Genomic DNA, 19,748 nt, shown 5'->3' on the forward strand with positions numbered 1-19,748 from the left:
CAATATCCACATTTTTACTTATAGGTTATGCATGTATATTTTATTATTTATTGTTATTATATTCTCTAAGTATTTCTGGTTTAGATTGATTTGTATTCTTCATGGAAGCCGTGTCGATCTGGAGGAATATTATTTTGATCATTATTAGAGTCTTAATTATTCTCACAATTATTTTGAGTAGTTTTTCACTGCCTTCTTTGTTTAAAGATAATGTACTGAGCTGACTGTCATATGCAAATAATGACGTTTGTCAGGGAGTGCTTTATTTTGAAAAGCAGAACCGGAAGTGTTAGTAAAGGTCCGTCACCGATAGCTAACAAGCTAGTTGTTGTTGCTTCATCAACAGCTTCTAGATGAGCTAACTATTCTTTTGTGCTTCTGTCTAATGTGGCAAGTCGGTGATTGACATAGCCGTGGGACGTTGCCCAGCGCTGGGACCTGGGTGGAACTAGGCCAGGAGGCCTGAAGCTAAACGGGCATTTGCCAGTTACACTTTAACCTCGCCCACAGCTAACCTCTCTTGCTAGCGTTTACTCTGAACAACAGCACATCACAACCGCCTATGAAGTGCAGCTAGCTAACTCTACCAAGTTAGCTGTACCTAGCCCCACCAAGTTAGCTGTACCTAGCCCCGTTACCAGTCCTTCGAAGTAATGCACCTGAGGTAACGTCATGTTGTTTGATGTATCCTTTTTTTATTGCGGCTAGTAGCGTTAGCCGAGTCGGGTTATTCCACTTCCGCTTTCTTCCTAACGGCTTCTGTATTTACTTTGCCAACAAAAAAACCGTGTCACTCTAATTTTGATAAGCTAATTTAAGTATCCGTGTCATATCATTTGTAAATCCCGGTGGGCTTGGGTTTAACAGGATGTAAACAATTCACCTGTCACCATTAGCAGCTACCTAGCTCAGCTAGTGCTAAGCTTTAAGTCTTGTGACCTGCAGGGTGATCTGCTGTTCATGTTGGTGGTTCAATGACAACTTTGTTTTGAAATTCCCTTTTTGATAATTGTACCCCCCCTTTTTTTTGTAAAAAATAATATGTGTTTTCTGTATTTGGTGGAGCTGTGTGCAATTGACAATAACGCTTTTTTTTATTTGGAAAAATAAGTATATTATGTAATAACTACTTGTTATCCCTTAAATATGTAAACAGAAACACATCCCAATTATTGATAGAACATCTCTAAGCTCATTTAATAGACATGTCTAACATGCTGTAGCTTTGTATTCAGCACAGTAAGATCATCTCATAACATATGTTTCTTTTACAGTAATGTTGTTTTGTCCTGTGTAGGTGGATCCATTGATAACCCATCATGATGGCAGGTTCCCAGTGGGAGCTTCCTCCAGAGCTATGTTGTCGTCCCATGGCCTTCGTTGCTCTAACCGGTCTGGATGTGGTGTATAACGCCGTGCACCGGGCCATCTGGGACGCCTTCTGCGTCAACCGGCGAGCTGACAGAGTTCCCATCTCTTTCAAAGTCCTCCCAGGAGACCATGAATACCCCAAATGTCGCACTAAGGTGAGCAGTAGATGGAGATAAGAGAGTTTTTTCCTTCTTTTACAAACAAATTCCTCTTACTGTGTTTGTGTATGCATCGTTATATACAAAATCTAATTTATTGTATGTGTAAACGTGCTGGGCAAAAATCATGTTTTGGATTCTGTAGTCCATGTACTTAAAAAGACAATAAAATATCCCAACAAACTCAATTTACAGTATAACATTTATTTGCTTACTTGCAAATCACCTCCATCTGTGTTAAGATTAAGGGTGCAAAATACAAATTATTTCCGTTATCGAAAATACTTAAATTATTCATTTACTATACAAAATAGTTGGAGATCATTTTTGTATCAATGAACTTAGGCTGGAGTCACACGAGGACGATAACGCAAACGGACCGAAATCGATATTAGGGATGGGAACGATTAATCGAATATTCAAAATTATTCAGGTATTCGAATAATTATTCATGTATTCGAATATGAGTTATGAATATTTTTATTTATTCATTTTGTTTTTTTTGTTTTTTTGGGAGTGATGCCTAAGTTGATTACATATTATCAAATTGAATAATTCAATGTGTATATATATATATACGACAGTGCCATAGCTGAATGTGTTAGTTGACGTCTAAAGGTGTGTTTTGCTCCGCTCACCGGTCCCTCACAGCTGCAGGTGCTGATCTCTCTCTCTCTCTCGCGTCCGGTTATACTTCACTCGCGTTTATGTCCAAATCTATCAGATCTAGCTAGTTCTAGCCAATGATATGGCTGCTGCCCCTCCCTACACGCAGATCAGGCAGACTCAAACTTCATCTTAGGCCCAAATGTGGCGCAAATGCGCTCCGCAGCCGTTGCGAGGTTCCGGTGTTATGCCGTAGGTTGAAGCCCTGCCGTGGATTGAAGCCCTGTTCGCGGGGACGCGCAAGGGTGACGTCATCGCCTGTATTGAGCTTTTGCCGTTTTTTCACCCTTTTCTAAGCTTTTTTCTCTCTTTTGAATGATATATCAGATTAAACAGCAAACGGCTGAATAAATAATGTGCATACAATTGCGAGGAGGCTCGTTTTAAGGACACGTTTCTCAGATCTGTCACAATCTTCGTATTGGAATAAACTTCCGTTTTTGAGTGTATAGTCCCACTCTGTTATATTCCTCCTTCCTACAGAACAGACAATGACGGGATAATATGTGATTTGTCAATAGTCCTATTTCTTAAAAACTTCTCTGTTGTTTAAGTGTCTGATAACCACGAATAGTAAGCAATGATATAAAAAAAAAAAGTGCCGGTCAGAGGTCTTCTTTGTTATTTATTGAGCTTTAAAACAAATGAATAACGACTCTATATAATAATATAAGAATAAAAAACGGAGCCTCTCTTTTCCTCCCCCTCTTCTTCAGCCCAGCAGCTGATCTCTGAGCAGGAGAGGCGGGGCTATTTCTTCAACGTTATCAGGACATGATCGTATAGGCGTAAACACAGAGCCGTTTGGCCCCCCAGAGCGTTTCGTTTGCAGATCTACCCACCTAGGGACCCGTTATCGTTTTCTGCGTTTCCATGTCGGCCTCGAGTGGCCGAACCGTCTATCTGATAGTGAACTGTAGCAGATACGACCGTTATCGTCCTCGTGTGGCCGGGGCCTTAGTGTTTCAGTTTGAACTAAGATGTTGAAAAACACCAAATGAATCCAGTTGTGAAGTCCCCATGTGAGATAAGCGCTGCAGTCTGTTCAGTATGTATCTTTACCAGTTGTTCTCTGTCTGTCTGTGTAGCGGACATCCTATGAGTGGTACATCCCTAAAGGCATCCTGAAAACAGGATGGATGCATAAACACCTGAACCTGGTACCAGCTCTGGTTGTTCTGTTCTACGAGCTGGACTGGGACGACCCAACATGGAAAGAGAAACAATCTGAATGTGCCACTAAAGTGGAGATTGTAAGGTAGGTGAACATTATTTTAGTTTTAGAAAGGATGTTAATGGGTGACTAGGGTTAGAGTGCTGGTTGATGCCTCAGGCTTCTGTTTGATCAGGCTTACCATCATCTACTTCCACTTATTATGCTGACAAAGTAATAACTTTGGATACATGCTAGGTAATGCATCTCTGCCAGAAGACTGTTGTTGTAGCATTGTTAAAGATGTTTGTAATTCCACTTTATTCAATGACTTATAGCTTTCAAACCTGGGATATAGTGTACAAGAAAAGCATTGGGAATGGACACTATCCTGCAGGTCATCTCTTCACACCCCTAGCAGAAACATAACAGCAGCACACTTAACTGCAGTCATCTGTGTTGTCTTTAGGACCAGCCTTCAGGGCAGGAACACCAAGGTGGCTGTGGTTCTGATCCAGAAGAAAACTCCTCTACCTCCAGGTAAACATACCTACTTTTGCTCTTCTTCTCTTTCCTGCTTTAAGTCACTGCTTCTCCCTTCAGCCTCAATGCCAGCCTGCATGGCCATTCTTCAGATCAACATTGTTAGAAAGAGCAGCTAATATTGGCAACGAGAGCCTCTGCTGGTAGAGTGCAGAGCACAGGAGAGGTAGAGAGGGAAAGCAGAGAAACTAGCACAACAGCAAACACAGAATACATGGAATAGAGTGCACTTGAAATGGTTCCATTGAATATGTTGCTTTGCTTTTTCCAATGGTAGGGTAAATATTGTATTTCCCTGCTTTCCTTTCTGGCGGGAGCAGTACAATAATGTCTGGTACATTTCATTAACAAGGCTCCAATGTGTTCTGAAAAACCTCAGAAACATTTGATCAGTTCTGTAATGATCTCAAAACTCAGCAAAACCTCTTGTGAATCATATCATCATAACGGATGAAGCTTTAGACATTAGGCGGCTAATGACTGCATTTCTACGCTATATTCATAGAACACTTGTATATCTTTGAGACCACTCAAAGCTCTTTTGCACCACAAGAAAGCATTCGCCACACACTGCTAGCCATGCCTTAGGGATCTATTTGGGGTTTAGTATCTTGCCCATGCTCAAATATTAACCACAGGAGCCAGGGGTTGAACCACTGACCACTCTACTTCCTGAGCCACAGCCTGCACAGCAACTTGACAGCTTCTCATCTACGTTACACCCCTTGTGTTCCTGCCCAGGAGAGGACCTGGTGGCTTCAGAGAGAGCAGCGACTCTTTGTAACGCCTGTGATCTGTCCGGAAAGAGTCTGTTCGTGCTGCCACACACCGACCACTTAGTGGGCTACATCATAAGGTAGTTACCATCTCACTAATGCCATATGAATACATCTTTTTCAATGTATGAGAAATCATCCAAATGGCTCTCCACTTGAATTCAATGGAAATGGTGTTTTTAATTGAAGAGCTTAGCTGACAAAACCATAAGAGTGAGAAACAATGCATTCATGGATTCACACAGTGATGTAAATATATTTTCTAAATGCATTCTTATTCTTATTGTGAAACCAATAGTCCATTAACCTTTGTGCAGTCTTCACACAAGGAAATGCATGTCGAACAGGTGCAGCAAATACAAAACAGGAACATTTCTTCCAGATGATGTGTGTGTGTTAATGTAATCGTCCCTGTAATTCTGCAGGTTGGAGAATGCTTTCTATGAACATTCTCAGACATACTACTACACTGAGATCCGCCGAGTCAAATCCCATAAAGAGTTCCTCAACAAGACAACACATCAGGTAACAGTACAACCCAACTAGAGCAAATGTAACTACAGTTTCTATGTGTGCACAGACTGACGGACAACTTCTCACTTCAAAAAAGAAGAAATCTAGATCGCAAAATAATTAAACAAGCGAGTGCCTGTTTTTCCTGGCCAAGGACCGGTTCCTTTAACACAACACGAGTGTAGCGTGGTTATGTCTCGTCTGAAAGGAGTGTAGACTAGAGTGCTGACGGAGAGCACCGGAACGCCGCTCCAGCTCTTCAAATATTGCAGTACCCATAAGGAGCCGTACACATGCCGCAGTGTTTGCGTGGCTGTGTCTTTAGTTGTAAGCACAGTGGCGATCTGTTATTAGCATCTGGTTAGCTAGCTATGCTAACGAATTTAAAGAGCTTTTCTACAACCAGGTGGAAGAGAGCTCTCTCCTGAGAGGCTCAAATGACCTCAGCTCAGTGAGGTTAAGGCACACCTTGATATGATCATTATAGTTATTAATGAGACATTAGAGACTAAATCAAAAACAGGTATAAAATACTATATGACAGTAACACAAAAGTTGTTAAAAATAACAAGAATAGTTTAAAAGGGGAGTGATTTGTAAAATATCCAAAAAGAAAATCTGCTTACAGTTCTGTTTCATATGGGTGTTGAAAGATGTATCCATAGATCTCTTAATGTTGCTCTCAAAGTGTACCAGATTGATGCTTTTAACTTCAATATTTTAAAAAAAAAAATCTTCCTGGGGGAGCATGCCCCTGGACAGAGGAGGTTAGGTCCCCCCCCACCACTTAAATCATGTTCACATGGATAGGATACTAAATACATTTGCACACATCTTGTGTCCATATCTTTCTGTGTTGGTGGTCATGCCACACCGTGCACATGCATACGTGAGTCATGGTGAGATATCTGGATTCAGAGGTTGCTTTTTCTTTGCACAGCATGAAAGAAAGGCGAAATGAATGGGCTGTGATTTTAGTTTTTTTAAGCAGAGGTTGAGTTCAATCATTTGTACGGCCCTCGGAGGATGTTGTAAAAATTGAAAGGAAGAAGGTTCCCCACCCCTGCTGTAAATCATAATAAAAACCCTAGATTTATAACTTAACATCTCTGTCTCCTATTGATCTGAGTATATTATAAAGAATAGCAGTTAATTGAAGCATTATAGCACAGGCCTTTGTCAGATGGTATATTACGCTGGTTTATTTCTGCTTCCAATAGTTCTCTCTTTTTTCACCATACCTGTGTTTGCATCCCTGATAAAATACACCAGTAATTACCCGGCTGTTGTATTTTCAAAGCTTCTATATGTCTTAAAAAACGGTGGCTGCGAACAAGTGACTAAATCTGTAAGTCTGTAAGACTACTGAACGTCATCATGCCAAACATTAGCCTCCTTTAGCTTAGCATGATGTAGTTCATTTAGGACATCGCAAAAGCTTTTTACTGCTTTTTTGCTTCAAAAAGGATAAAAGTAGTATTAATATGTGGAGACTCTCCTGATGAACACTATAGGTGTACGTCTCATACAGTAAGCATGTGTCTGCCACAGAGCTTATTTTCTGCAATATACAATGGAAAAATCCCATCGCTTTGAGTCAAGGGAGCCCTTCACTTAAAGCGATGCTAACTTCTGGGTCGGACCGCAAATATACATCACTGCACCACACTGAGCTGTTTGGGATGAATGAAATACATTACTCTGAAATGCCCGCTCCTCACAGAGTCCTTGTTTCTCTTTTCTCCCCCTTTGATGTTCCCAGCTGCTGTTTGTCAGACACCAGTTTAAAATCGCCTTCTTCAGTGAGCTGAAACAGGACACCCAGAATGCTCTCAAGTAAGTCTGAGCCTATAAATGAATGATGGACTGTTCTTTGATAAGTGTGATGTCTCATCAATTCCTATCCGGAACTGATCGTAACCAACACCAAAGGCAGATTGAATTCACACAAATCCAGTTTCCCCGTTTGTTGTCTTAATTGAAAATATAAAAGGAACTGTGGCTTCCTACTTAAAATAGAATTGTAAAGGATCCTGGCTAATATATATCTTAATTGTTTGACCTGTATGGTTTACCCTAGCTGTCCCTCTTTATCTTATTAATTGTGAGGTTTATATATATATTGCACATTTAATACGACAGACTCAAAGCCCTCAAACAAAGTGTTGAATGTTTGTTTGTGTCTGTAGGTACTACAGAACTGCATACAGTCTGGTTCATGAGCTCCGGGCCCACGAGACCAACATGTTGGAGATCAAAACTATGGCTGGATTCATCAACTACAAGGTACATTTTGGACTGTCTGTAGGAAAATGTTCTTTACTAAGTGATTTGACACAAAGAATGTGATTCAAGTTGGGGGCTTAGTGTCTGATGATTGGAACAGTTAAGGATTCAGCCCAAACCGGCAGTTGGAAGTCTTTAGTTACTGAGCGTTAATCACCTTTTTTGTCTCTCTCTTCAGATCTGCCGTCTGTGTTTCCAGCACAACACTCCTCTAGACGCCATCGCTCAGTTCAGGAAGCACATCGACCTGTGCAAGAAGAAGATCGGCAGCGCTGAGCTGGCCTTCGAGCACTCTGCATGGATGTCTAAACAGTGAGGATACATACTGGAATATACTTTATTAGAAATGATAGAGACTAAAAATGGAATAAATAGGTTCTATCTACCTTGCTGCATTTAAAACAAATCTTAGTTAAAGGTCCCATGACATTTCTACTGATCATAATTCCATTGTTGAGGTCTACTAGAATAGATTGACATTGTTCAATGTTCCAAACTCACATTGGCTTCCCATACAGCATCTCTGTAAAGTATGTGTATTCACTCTCTGTCCTACACGGCTTGTTGGAGCTCCTGCAGACCGTTTACATGCAGAACAAGCTACATAACACACAAGGGGACGGGTAATAACCGGGAAAGCATGACATGGGACCTTTTAAACAAGAAAGCAGGAGTTATGCACATTGCTGAGGATGCAGCTTGTTGTTGAATTATGAGTGTGTGAGAAAGTGTCTGTCATGTCAGAGGAGTCATTTTGTACCAGAACATAACGGGTGGAATGTAATACAGTACAGTTACTCAAGTACCTAACTTTACTTTAACTTTGAGTATTTTCATTTTAAGATACTTCTTATACTATAAGCCAATATTATACTTTCTCTATTACAATTATTTGAGAACTTTAGTTACTTTACAGGTTTAGATTATTTGCTAATGCAAAATATATGTCAGTTGATAAATAATATTGACAAAACCAGCAGCTATAGGCGCTTTCACACCGGAGTACTTTTCCCAGTATAGTTCCGATAGTTCTTGAAATGTTGCGTTCACACCAAAAAATCCGGAACTAGAACTTAGTTCATGAGAACCTTTCCACCCCCTTTTTAGTCCCTGCTAGAGAGCAGGTACTTTCATGGGAGGAAAAGGTTCCCATTTCTGATTGGCTGGAAGGATTGCAAACCACGCCCCGTAAAACTCGGGAAAGTTTTGTGAAGCCGCCATTTTATTTGCTGGCATTAGCCATATTAGCATTATTAGCATTAGCCCAGCGCAGAAACGCAGAGAGACTAACTTATGGCAACACAAAATAAAACATGGGAGTGGTGGAGATGAGGAGGTGTCGGCATTCTGGCGATTTACTCGGAAGGCTTCAGTAGAAGCTGCTGGGAGTCCCAGCAGCTTCTACTGAAGCCAGTCCCCAACTCCGGGGACTTCCGGCCGGGGACTTTGGGCGGCAGTATACGCCGTGAAGTGGTTTGCGGCCTGCCAGTAAACCCAAAGCAGCAGAAGAAGAAGAAGTGACGTCAGCGGCTTCATTTGCCTAATCCTCCCCCAGGAATCTGCTCTTTAGTTCTGATGAACTAAGTACGGCAAAGTACTTGGTGTGAACGCGCCTATTAAGTAATTAACATTAGCTCCACATTTCCCAGCTGTGATGAACAGGTTAATGCACCAGTAATCATTATCCAGTCATTTAATATGATTCTGAAATGGGTCATTATGTATAAGATACTTTTACTTCTGTACTTTCACTTACATTTTGATTGTAGGACATCAACTTGTAACAGTCTTCGTAACATTTGGTATGGGTACTTACTTTCACTGAAGTAAAACATCTGAGTAGTCTCTCTCCACTGGGAGCTGACTTTTGCCTGTATGTCTTTACGTCTTAACCCTAAACCTGTCTGTGTTCCTTTTTGCTTTCCACAGGTTCCAGTCGTTTGGCGAGCTCTTTGATGAAGCCATAAAGCTGGGTCTGACAGCAATCCAGACCCAGAACCCTGGCTTCTACTACCAGCAGGCGGCCTGTTACAGCCAGGACCGCAAACAGCTGGCCCAGCAGCTCTGTCAGGTGAGACAGCTGCTGTGACTGCCCATCAGAGGGTTCATACCTGCTGCACACAGCCAGCTGTCATGGATACATCATGTTCAGAAATAGTTGTGTGAAGATTGAGATTAAGATTTGAATTGCTTATGACAATAAAGTTTTCTTGAAACTTGAATCTGGTTGTTCCAGGCGAGTCTTCCCAGCCCTGAACCAGTGGACACCCAGAGTGGGGGACTGGACTTCTACGGCCAGAGAGCATGGAGACAAGGACACCAGAGTACGTACACACACACACCACACACACACACTGTTAGAATTGTACGGCTAATGGCTCCTGCTTTTTTGTATCTCCAGGTATCGATCCTCCAGATGCCGAGAAGGAGAAGACGGGGATTCTGGCCCAGCAGATGAAAGAGAGAGATGTGCCACACTCTGTAAGAGCACACAGCTGTGGCCATAATGTAGCTCACTGCTTCGTGCTTTCAGTTAGAACATTTCAAACCACTGGCACTATCAAGTTAGCTTCTTCTGATGGTGTTTCAATCCCTGTGAAACGGGTGCACTTTCTGCAACAATGTTAGTTCAAAAGCATCTTGTTTCTTTTTTACCACTGGGGAGCGCCAAACGGAACATTTCTGAAATCCTGCACACAGTGGCTTTTTATACCAATACACAGAATTCTTCAAACAAAATTTGAAATACTGTTGTGTGTGAGTTACTAAGTTTAAAATGATTGAAAGATGGTCAGTGTTGTGCTTTGATTGTAGAAAGTATGGTGGTAGCAATGTTTTCATTAGGAGAAACCTGGCAAAGGCTCCTCTGTCTTCAGAACGACGCCCCTGCTGTCAAATATTGTATCTTTGTCGCCACAGCCCAGATTCATTATGTGCTATTGAAGATGCTCCTCCATGTCTCTGCCCAATAGGAGCTGATTATAGCACTCCTCAGTAATGCTGTCGCCCAGTTTAAGAAGTACAAGTGCCCCCGGATGAAGAGTCATCTCAGTGAGTATCATGGAGCCTCCCTCAGTCATTGAAGTGTCTTCATTTGACTGCTGGTATCATCAGGTAGACATGTCGATGCTTTAGTGTAGCATGTGAACATTTTTCACATTATGTGGATGCAGTCTGATAAAGTGAGCTCATCAAAGCATCCTTTTTGATCATTACATTGTTGCCCTGGTTTTGTTTTAACCTTAACTTTGTTTATTTTGTAGTGGTGCAGATGGGAGAGGAATACTACCATGCTAAAGACTACACCAAATCCCTAAAGTAAGAGCTTACAGTGACGCTACGCCTGAAGTATAACCATGCATGCACGTGTGGATGGTTTTAAGCGATGAGCCAGTCTGGAGACGTATTTAGCAAACAGCACTAGGTAGGCTGTTTCCTTAACGTGTGTTTGTGAGCAAGATATCTGGGTGTGTTGTGTTGCAGGCTGCTGGACTATGTGATGTGTGACTACCGCACAGAGCGGTGGTGGGCCCTCCTGAGCGCCATCCTGACCACAGCGCTGCGCTGTGCTTATCTGATGGCCAGTGTTAAAGACTACATCATATACTGCATGGAGCTGCTGGGCCGGGGTGAGGCGTTGTTCACCTCTGCTGCCATGGAGCTAATGCACATGTTTTGATCACAATCATTAGTAAAGAAGATAGAGGAGATAGGATACAGGAGAGCATTCAAATGAAACTGTAAAACCACAGGTACAATGTGGGACATACAAGCACAGACATGATGGCATTGTTCTGAAACATTCAAACATGCCATGTCATCAGTGGAAAAACAGAAGAACAAGTCAATGACAAAAAAAAGTCATTCTTGGTCCTGTGAAATAATGAACGATTGATTTAGTTAATCAGAAGAAGTTGAGATCTCTAAAAATATAAACAAAGAATACACATGTATTTAGTTCAAAAGAATCCCATCACCTCATTTTAATTTATATTCAACTCATTATTTTCTAATACAACTGATATTTAAGTGGACCACAAGCCAGTGGAAGAACATGCCACTCACACAATGTTGTACTGTGTACGGTAAAGCTTGTTTTCATCTGCCAGTGCCTGAGGCAAATGTCCATTTGATGTACATTTCATGGACGATAAAGTATTCTGAGTCTGAAAAGCACCTGACAGCAATGTAATAGCATTAGGTGGAAGAGGTCATGGTTAAGTCATTCTCTCTTGCAGCTTCAACCTTGAAGGAGGAACAGAAGTTGAGGATTGAGAAGAACCTCCTCAAAGTCCTGAAGGTGAGTAGAAGAGCTCAACACAACATGCTCAGCGAAGCAAACACTGTGGCCGTTTCTCAATGTCGAGTATACCTGCTGCCGAGCCACTATTTCAAGTATACTACGTCATCGAGTGGCGCCGAATGCCCAGCAGCTTCTCCTGAAGCCTTCCGAGTAAATCGCCAGAACGCCGACACCTCCTCATCTCCACCGCTCCCATGTTTTATTTTGTGTTGCCATAAATTAGTCTCTCTGCGTTTCTGCGCTGGGCTAATGCTAATAATGCTAATATGGCTAATGCCAGCAAATAAAATGGCGGCTTCACAAAACTTTCCCGAGTTTTACGGGGCGTGGTTTGCAATCCTTCCAGCCAATCAGAAATGGGAACCTTTTCCTCCCATGTAAGTACCTGCTCTCTAGCAGGGGGTGGAAAGGTTCTCATGAGAGGATTCAGGCACTGAGACACGACACCATGTTGCTGTGGGGGGGAGGCTGTGAGCATGCAGGAACTGTGGACCTCATTCAAGCATTACGCTTCTATTTAGATCTCTCTGTCTGTACACACAAACGGAAAGATTGACAATAAAGTTGACTTTGAAGTTAGCCGTTACAGGAATATCAAGTGAAACCGTCATGCAAGTTATTGTAAAGTTAAATTGTCACTTATTGAATCATTGTAGCTATTTCCTACCAATAGGTATGTGCGTATGTAAAGCCTTAAACTGTTTACATGTCTCTAAAAAAGAACCTAAAGAATGGAGACTGGCAGAGTATCTAGTATGCGAGGTTAAGGAGATGGAAAGTCCGAGACAGTGCTCTTACTGATTGATTGATAGGATCTGTGGAGCCATCTAACTAGTTAAAGTGGTTTATTACTTGCTCTGTTTAGGATCAAAGCAACTGAGAATGGATGCAGAATACATGGTGTCAGACAGTGTGGCTGAACTCTCGTATACACTTGTGATTTCTGTTTTCCTTGCCTTTGAAATAAGCCCCCGTTTATCACCCTTGTTTACCAGTACTCATTGAATCAGCTGTTCCACCGGCCACACAGCAGAGCACTTGTTGATCCTAGTCTTTGTTCCAGAACGAGGTCCCTGAGGCTGAGCCGGAGTGTGACCCCTCCTCCGTCACTGCAGCCCGCTCGCTGTGGAACGACCGCATGGCCCTGGCCGGATCCAATGAATTAACTATCGAAGTGCAGGATTATATCCCATTCAGTGAGTACACTCACAGGAGCCCCACATGTCTGCTATTGCTTACGAAACCACAGCTTTAAGATCATTATAATGTAATACAGACTGCAAACAATTGCCTGAGGTCGATAATAAATGTCCTAAAACAATTTGAGTGTGGCACACACTCCCAACAAGTAGTGCGACATCTTTTCTTTCCAAACATCTGGTATAATTGTGCTGAGAGGATGTTGTCTCTCTCCTCCTGACTCCAGTCCAGTGTAAGGCCAGGTTCCACTCTCCCAGTTTCCACGTGGACCAGCCCGTCCAGCTGAAGGTGTTCCTCCGAGCCGACTGTCCTCACCCTGTGTCCTTCAACAAGCTGTCTGTCAGCCTCAGTAACCAGGTACGCTCCACACATGGAAGGTCTGATCAAAACAAACGTTTACTACACCAGCAGGTTACACGGTATCACAAAGGAAGAAGCTCCAAATGACTTTGAATCTAATAATAGCTACAACCGCTGTGATCCACCTCATATATCCAGCAATTCATGAAGATGATGTTTGGGTAAACACATTGAAGATGAAAGTTAAATGCAGCTTTTTGTTATCATACATTTTGTATTGCAACACCATCAACCAACAAATCACAACATAATACAAAACGGGTTGCAAAAAACATTTAGATTGATCCTATCCTACCCTCCATCTAACATGAACAATGAGGCTCAGGTACCAATCCCATTCTATCTGCTCTATGACCATTTCAGACATATCCAGAGTACTGATGTGTTGGGTTTTTGGAAGCACCGTAACTTTAACCCAAAGTGCATCCCAATCCGATTCTTGTCCCAAATTGGATATTTCCCTATCCCATGCTTTCATGCCTTTATGTAGGCATACCTTTCTGAGAGTTAAGATTGTTGTATATATAAATGACACTATTCGTTAAGGAGCACTCTGCACCCAACTCAGAATAGGATGGTCTTTCAAATATGACCCTCATGGAACCCCATAGGCTTCACAGGCAGACCTTATGTTAAAGTCAAAGAAAAGAGAATCAACATTGTGTTGAGAGAGCCGTTTCTGAAAGCCAAGCATATCATCGTCCCCATGAATGTCCTGAAGAGTTGGATTACCTTTGTCCTCCCAGGCTTGGTTGGTAAATGGTTTGCCCACAGTTAGAGGAGATTATTGTTCCATAAAGGAGATGACCTACACCACACACTCTTAACGTTTAGGAATCTGAACACTTTAGATAGATAGATACATACTTTTATTGATCCCATCCATCGTCTCCCGCTTATCCGTGGTCGGGTCGCGGGGGTATCAGTTCAGCAGAGAGCCCCAAACGTTCCCCTCATCAACCAGCTCTGACTGGGGCGTCCCAAGGCGCTCCCAGGACAGCGAAGAGATATAATCCCTCCACCTGGTCCTAGGTCCACCCCTCGGTCTCCTCCCAGCTGGATGTGCCTATTTATAATATTTACTTCATTGATCCCAATTTCAGAATATCTTTCAATCTTTAGATCTTTAATCCTATGAGTTAAAATTGGACCGTTAAGTAAACCAAATGTTTTGGGGGATATACTGGGAAGGGATTCATTTTCACCCTGACCAACTAGAATATCACACACATCATGTCCTAGGAATTCAAACCAGTTAAAGGTTGTGTGTTGGTGGTGTTTGTGTGTAGGAGTACAACCAGTGGTGTGTGGTGGAGTCTGCAGGGGAGGAGAGTATGAGCCTGGTGCCTGGGAAAACCCAGTGCTACAACTTCAGCTTTGTAGCAAAGACTGAAGACGTCGGCAAGAAGATTGAGGTGAGATGCGTGTGTGTGTTTGTCTTTGAGACAGAGGTGGAGAGAGAGTTGGTAGTGACAGTGTGTGTTCAGATGACAGGTGTTGAAGTGATGCTGGGCAGTGACAGTGGCCGCTGTGTGTTCCTGAGCTGGAGGGGGGCGGGTGGAGATGTGGCCTCTACCCATGAGGCCTTGCAGGCTAGCAGGTCATCTCGGCGATGGGGGCGGGGGGTGCAGGCACGGCAGGAGCCGGACTGGGACAGCCTGACCCTGCAGCCCAGCACCATGTGAGTCTTTGTTCAGTTCTCCACCATACTGCAGCTTCTACTGTCTCAACTGCAATGTGAAGTGTTTGTTCCTTTCTGTTGCTCAGGGTCATCTCACGAGTACCCAAGGTCTCTGTTCAGCTGAGCCACCAGCCTCCTGCACTCAACAATGAAATGTACTGCATCAACCTCACTGTCCAATCACAGGAGGAGGGCGTGGCAAAGGATGTCAAACTGACAGCTGGCCTCAAACCAGGTGCACTGATACAAGAGTTACTACACCAAAGTCACGCTATAACACAAATATTACAGATGAATCAAAAGAGAGCGTTTTGAGGCTTTAGGAGTTTCACTATTTTATATTTCTTTGCTGAGTCAGGCTAGCTGTTTCCCCATGCTTCCAGTCTTTATGCTAATCTAGGCTACGCACAGCTTGGAGTAAACACACTAACATTAGATTACTATCAATCTCCTCATGTCTATCTCAAATACTCGTACTTCAGTCATTAAATTCTGAAGTACAAATGACCTTTTGGAAATGTATTTAACATATTTTCCATCAAACCAATGTTTATGTTATGGTTTTGTGTTGATTGGTGTATCTAGGTCAGGATGCCACTCTGGGTCAGACCACACATGTGACCCTGGACGGCTCAAAGGTCTGTGACGACAGTGCCCCTGCCCTGCTGCCGGACCTGCCTCTAGGAGATCTGCATCCAGGCCAGAAGGTGCGCACACATTCTAAAGCAGTCTGTTGGAGGAGAGACTTGCATTCTCTGCCACTTCCTCATACACACAGCTGCCGACAGCTTCCACAGCAGTAATTCCAGTATCTATGCCAAATGTGCTTTTTTAGTTGGAGATTTCCGTACATGTGAAGTGTGTGTCAACTGGACCGAGGGTCTTCCTCTTCCACGTGGCCTACAGCATCGATACCTCAGTGGAAGGACGTCAGATTGTCTGCAAATGCCACAAAGTAAAGACCTTCCTCACAGCTGACAGTTCGCACAGGGGTCTTTTTCAGGTTTCCATTCTATGACTCATTCCTCTGTTGTTCTCTTTCAGGATGAGACGGTTACCATAGAGACGGTTGTCCCATTTGAGGTGTCTGCGAAGTTTGTGTCCACCAAGGTCTGTAACTGCTACTTTGGCTAGCTAAGTTCCTACTTTTAGGCTACATCCACTCTAACTCTCTGTGATCCCAGTGCACGAGTGTTGAGCACCGTTTCCAAACAAAAGTTGGTCCATATTAACGAGCCTGAGAGCAAAGATGACACTTCACTAACACTGTCGCACACATACTAGTGTCAACAGGAAGCAGATTGTCACACAATATTCTCTTTTGTATTTCCATACAGTGTTTCCCAAACCTTTTTCTGCATTTAGCGTTACAAAAGCAAAGTCCCCCTTCACTGCAACATGTTTTGAAAAGGGCAGGCCCTTGGCAGGGGATTCGATGAACCATCTGTCAATCACACTCTTGCTTCCAGACCGGGAGAAACACTTGTTTTCCTTTGAGGGAATTCTACAGTTCTTGTCTTGCTCTTCCGTCAGTTAAGACTCTCATATTGTTGGCAAAATGACCCAACATCAGTAGTCCTGCTGCTCATCTGCTGTGGCATGCTTTCAGACTTTCTCCCGTGTATTGATAGGAATAGAAAAAAAGTCAAATGAAGTCACGCTGTATCTTCAGACAATAAAAGTGTCCAGAAAAGCTCAGAGGAGGTTCCATAAGGATCACATCCAATTAGCCATACTTTTTCTGCATGCCTTTTCTGTTCTAGCTGAGGAATTACATTAGTGTTGAAAAGCGTTAGCTTTAGGTTATGGCTCAAGAAATTCGGTTCAAAATGTCTCTCGTGTCTTCTCGGTTTTGCTGTCTGTCTTAAAAACAGCTGTTTGGTAGCAAAGAAAATCCCCCAGCATCCATGATGCACAACACCACCCAGACTGTGTGCTGATACCTGTTGTCCAAAGACCAAAGAAAGTGTTGCTACTCCTGGACAGAAAGAGCCCAAATGTGTCTGATGAACTTAATTTGAGTTTCTTTTCACTGATACACGTTACTCCGCCGCCGTCTCTCTCTGGCTGGGTCAAGAGGAAATTGTGGATCAACTTAGTGATACACCAAGATTATTTCTAGATAACCGTGCTTTCAGAGTTGATCAATTTGGTCTAATGTTATGTATTCTTTCCCAGTGACTGACTTATTTGTCTTGTTATTATCCGTGTGTTGCAGTTTGAACAACTGGACCGGCTGGCCGTGGACATCCCCTTCCTGTTGATGACAGACATCCTGTCTACGTCCCCCTGGCCTCTGCTGCTGGCCTCCTCCTCCCTGCAGCTGCTCACTATGACCTCAAACACACCACAGCTCCAGTCACAGCTACAGGAAGGTACCTGGCACCTTCTTACCTTTGCATTCATAGCTGTGAATACAAAAGCTGATTGGACTTTGACTGACGTATTGTGTGTGTGATCAGTTGTTTTGCAGACTGACGAGTCTGCCAGTGAGTGTTTCTGTCTGCGGGTTCCCCCAATGAACAACAACAACAACAACACTGTAGCTACAGGACAGTACCTGATATCATGGAGAAGGTACACAGACAGACATGTGATCAGAGCCTTTGAACAGGTGTGTGTGTGCAGCTCCTAACTCTGTTTGATCTCTGTTGTACAGGAAGTCCTCCGGTGTGGACAGTCCACTCATCCAAACCACAGTCACTCTATCTCACGTCATCCTGGAGACGGTCCCTCTCTACATCCACGCTGGTCAGTCAAGTCAATACACACATCACATGCATTGTATAATGAACTGTTCAAACTGACTGTTAAAGGGGCTGAATACTAAATCCAGAACACAGCTAGGGTTGAGGGATTGTCTCAACATGGTGACGGCTGAAACCACGACAAGCTAACTGTTAACAGCTTTAACATTGAAAACACGGAGCTGTTCACTTCTGTTAGTGAACTGCTATTTCCTTCACTGCCAACAACTTGTACTAATTTGCGTGGTTCGTGAATTTTGATAGTGTAATGTTGTCGCAAATGACACAGGGCTACAGTCCTCTCAATGTCTAATCAATGCTGCTAGTTAGTTAGCTAGGTAGCAATGTTGTCTTTCGTGGTGCAAAATCCTTAGACTGCTCAATTGACCCAATAAAAACAACAATGGCTTCTAACAGTTCAGTCATACTTGCACATAACTCCACTATATCCTACAACAGTTGCCTGCTGCTGTTAATGCTCTGAATGCGGTTCATAGACCCTTTAATGTCTCTGATCTCGGAACTCCTTTTTTATACACATTTTGAATTTTGTCCTAATTTTCAGTCATTTCTTTTTCTGATGGGATATATTTCTACTGTGTGTTGTATGTCGGCATTCAAATGTGTGTCTTGGTTCAGATTTACCATCCTTTGGGCGAGTCCGAGAGTCCCTTTCAGTGCGCTACCACATCGAGAACAGAACGTCTCTGGTGCAGGAGGTGGAGATGGCTGTGGAGCCGTCAGATGCCTTCATGTTCTCTGGACTCAAGCAGGTACAACAGGGCTCACTCTTAAATTCCATTTGATGTGAACGTGCACACAGCTTGGAGAGGAAAGCCTAGATTCACAAAGACAGTTTGAACCTGTTATCTCTGATCAGGAAGTTTAGTTTAGTCAGAGAAATCCTGGTTTTCTGCTCACTTCACTGTATACCCCCCTGGAGTGCTACAATGCTGACTCAATTCTGGGTTTTGTTGTGTGTGTGTGTGCAGGTGCGTCTGCGCATCCTCCCTGGCTCGGAGCAGCAGATGCTCTATAACTATTACCCTCTGATGGCTGGTTACCAAACACTACCACAGCTCAACATCAGCCTGCCGCGCTGCCTGACCGCCAACACACACTCTCTGAGACGCTTCCTTCCCCAACGCATCTTCGTCAAGGTAACACACTCACAGAAACCAATCGGCCTCACTCAGAAAGCAGTCATTGTTATCTATTAAAAACTATTATTTCCCCCTCAGCCTCAGGGTCGGCAGCTGGATGAGGCCTCCATCGCTGCAGCTTGACGAGAACACAGACGTTTCCTGTAAATATGAGAACAAAGCAACATTGTGTTGGATGTTCAACAATAATGATTCCACACGGATGACAATATTAACACTATTTGTTTGTTTTGATTATTCTCTGAGTCAATATAATGAATTGATCCACTGATGTTCACTTAACTGCAAAATCATGTATGAATCTGATGTGAACTATATTGACATTTGGTGTGTTATACATGAAATGTATTGAAAGTTTAATTAAAAGAAAGCTATGTGAACAGTTGTGTCCCATGTGCATTTCAATGTTTTACTGTGTAACCCTAACATCATTCATTTAAATCTCAACACACATCTGTAAAGTTTAGTGACTGCATGTTGCGTAGTTGTGAAGCTATGTGGTAATAAATGATGTCCACACACACACACACACACACACACACCAATACCTGTGTTGTGGTTGGTCAAAAAGAAAGGGAAAAAAGAGTTCACAATGCATTGCAAAACTGGAATGTAGAAGTTACACGTGGGTGAAATAGTGCAGCAAATCCTGGTTCAGTTCCATAAACACAAATCTTACCAGTAAATAAAGTTGATATTGAGCATGTTGCCAAATTGCTGTGTAGAAGGTAATACTGCTATGTTGAGAAGCAGCATGGTTCCATGTTAAGGATCTTTTTACACAATTTGAGTTTTTGTGTGTATCCGTGCTGTTTCCAAAATGCAAAG

At 42.8% G+C, this 19,748-nt stretch overlaps 1 protein-coding gene across 1 annotated transcript; it reads left to right on the forward strand.

Annotated features, from left to right (window-relative positions):
* The first annotated feature begins 273 nt into the window (after positions 1-273).
* trappc11 (trafficking protein particle complex 11) lies at positions 274-19,302 on the forward strand. Its single transcript, XM_034222842.1, has 30 exons — positions 274-664; positions 1,298-1,526; positions 3,284-3,453; positions 3,818-3,888; positions 4,633-4,747; positions 5,093-5,192; positions 6,943-7,016; positions 7,370-7,466; positions 7,645-7,778; positions 9,396-9,537; positions 9,703-9,790; positions 9,868-9,947; positions 10,439-10,517; positions 10,730-10,784; positions 10,950-11,095; positions 11,705-11,766; positions 12,833-12,965; positions 13,196-13,326; positions 14,619-14,744; positions 14,817-15,010; positions 15,097-15,245; positions 15,596-15,717; positions 15,846-15,965; positions 16,055-16,120; positions 17,229-17,385; positions 17,473-17,587; positions 17,670-17,761; positions 18,397-18,530; positions 18,750-18,917; positions 18,999-19,302. The coding sequence occupies exons 2-30, from the start codon at positions 1,320-1,322 to the stop codon at positions 19,041-19,043; spliced, it is 3,372 nt and encodes a 1,123-aa protein (XP_034078733.1). The 5' UTR covers positions 274-664; positions 1,298-1,319; the 3' UTR covers positions 19,044-19,302.
* The last annotated feature ends 446 nt before the right edge of the window (positions 19,303-19,748 follow it).

The sequence above is a fragment of the Gymnodraco acuticeps genome, unplaced genomic scaffold, assembly GCF_902827175.1.
Source record: "Gymnodraco acuticeps unplaced genomic scaffold, fGymAcu1.1, whole genome shotgun sequence".
Taxonomy (NCBI): Eukaryota; Metazoa; Chordata; class Actinopteri; order Perciformes; family Bathydraconidae; genus Gymnodraco; species Gymnodraco acuticeps.

Bases quoted from the DNA above. Each gene is read 5' to 3' on its own strand.
- trappc11 (XM_034222842.1), top strand. From the start codon at position 1,320: ATGATGGCAGGTTCCCAGTGGGAGCTTCCTCCAGAGCTATGTTGTCGT. The intron at 11,767-12,832 runs GTGAGTAGAAGA...TCTTTGTTCCAG, and splicing joins ACCTCCTCAAAGTCCTGAAG to AACGAGGTCCCTGAGGCTGA. The intron at 12,966-13,195 runs GTGAGTACACTC...TCCTGACTCCAG, and splicing joins GCAGGATTATATCCCATTCA to TCCAGTGTAAGGCCAGGTTC.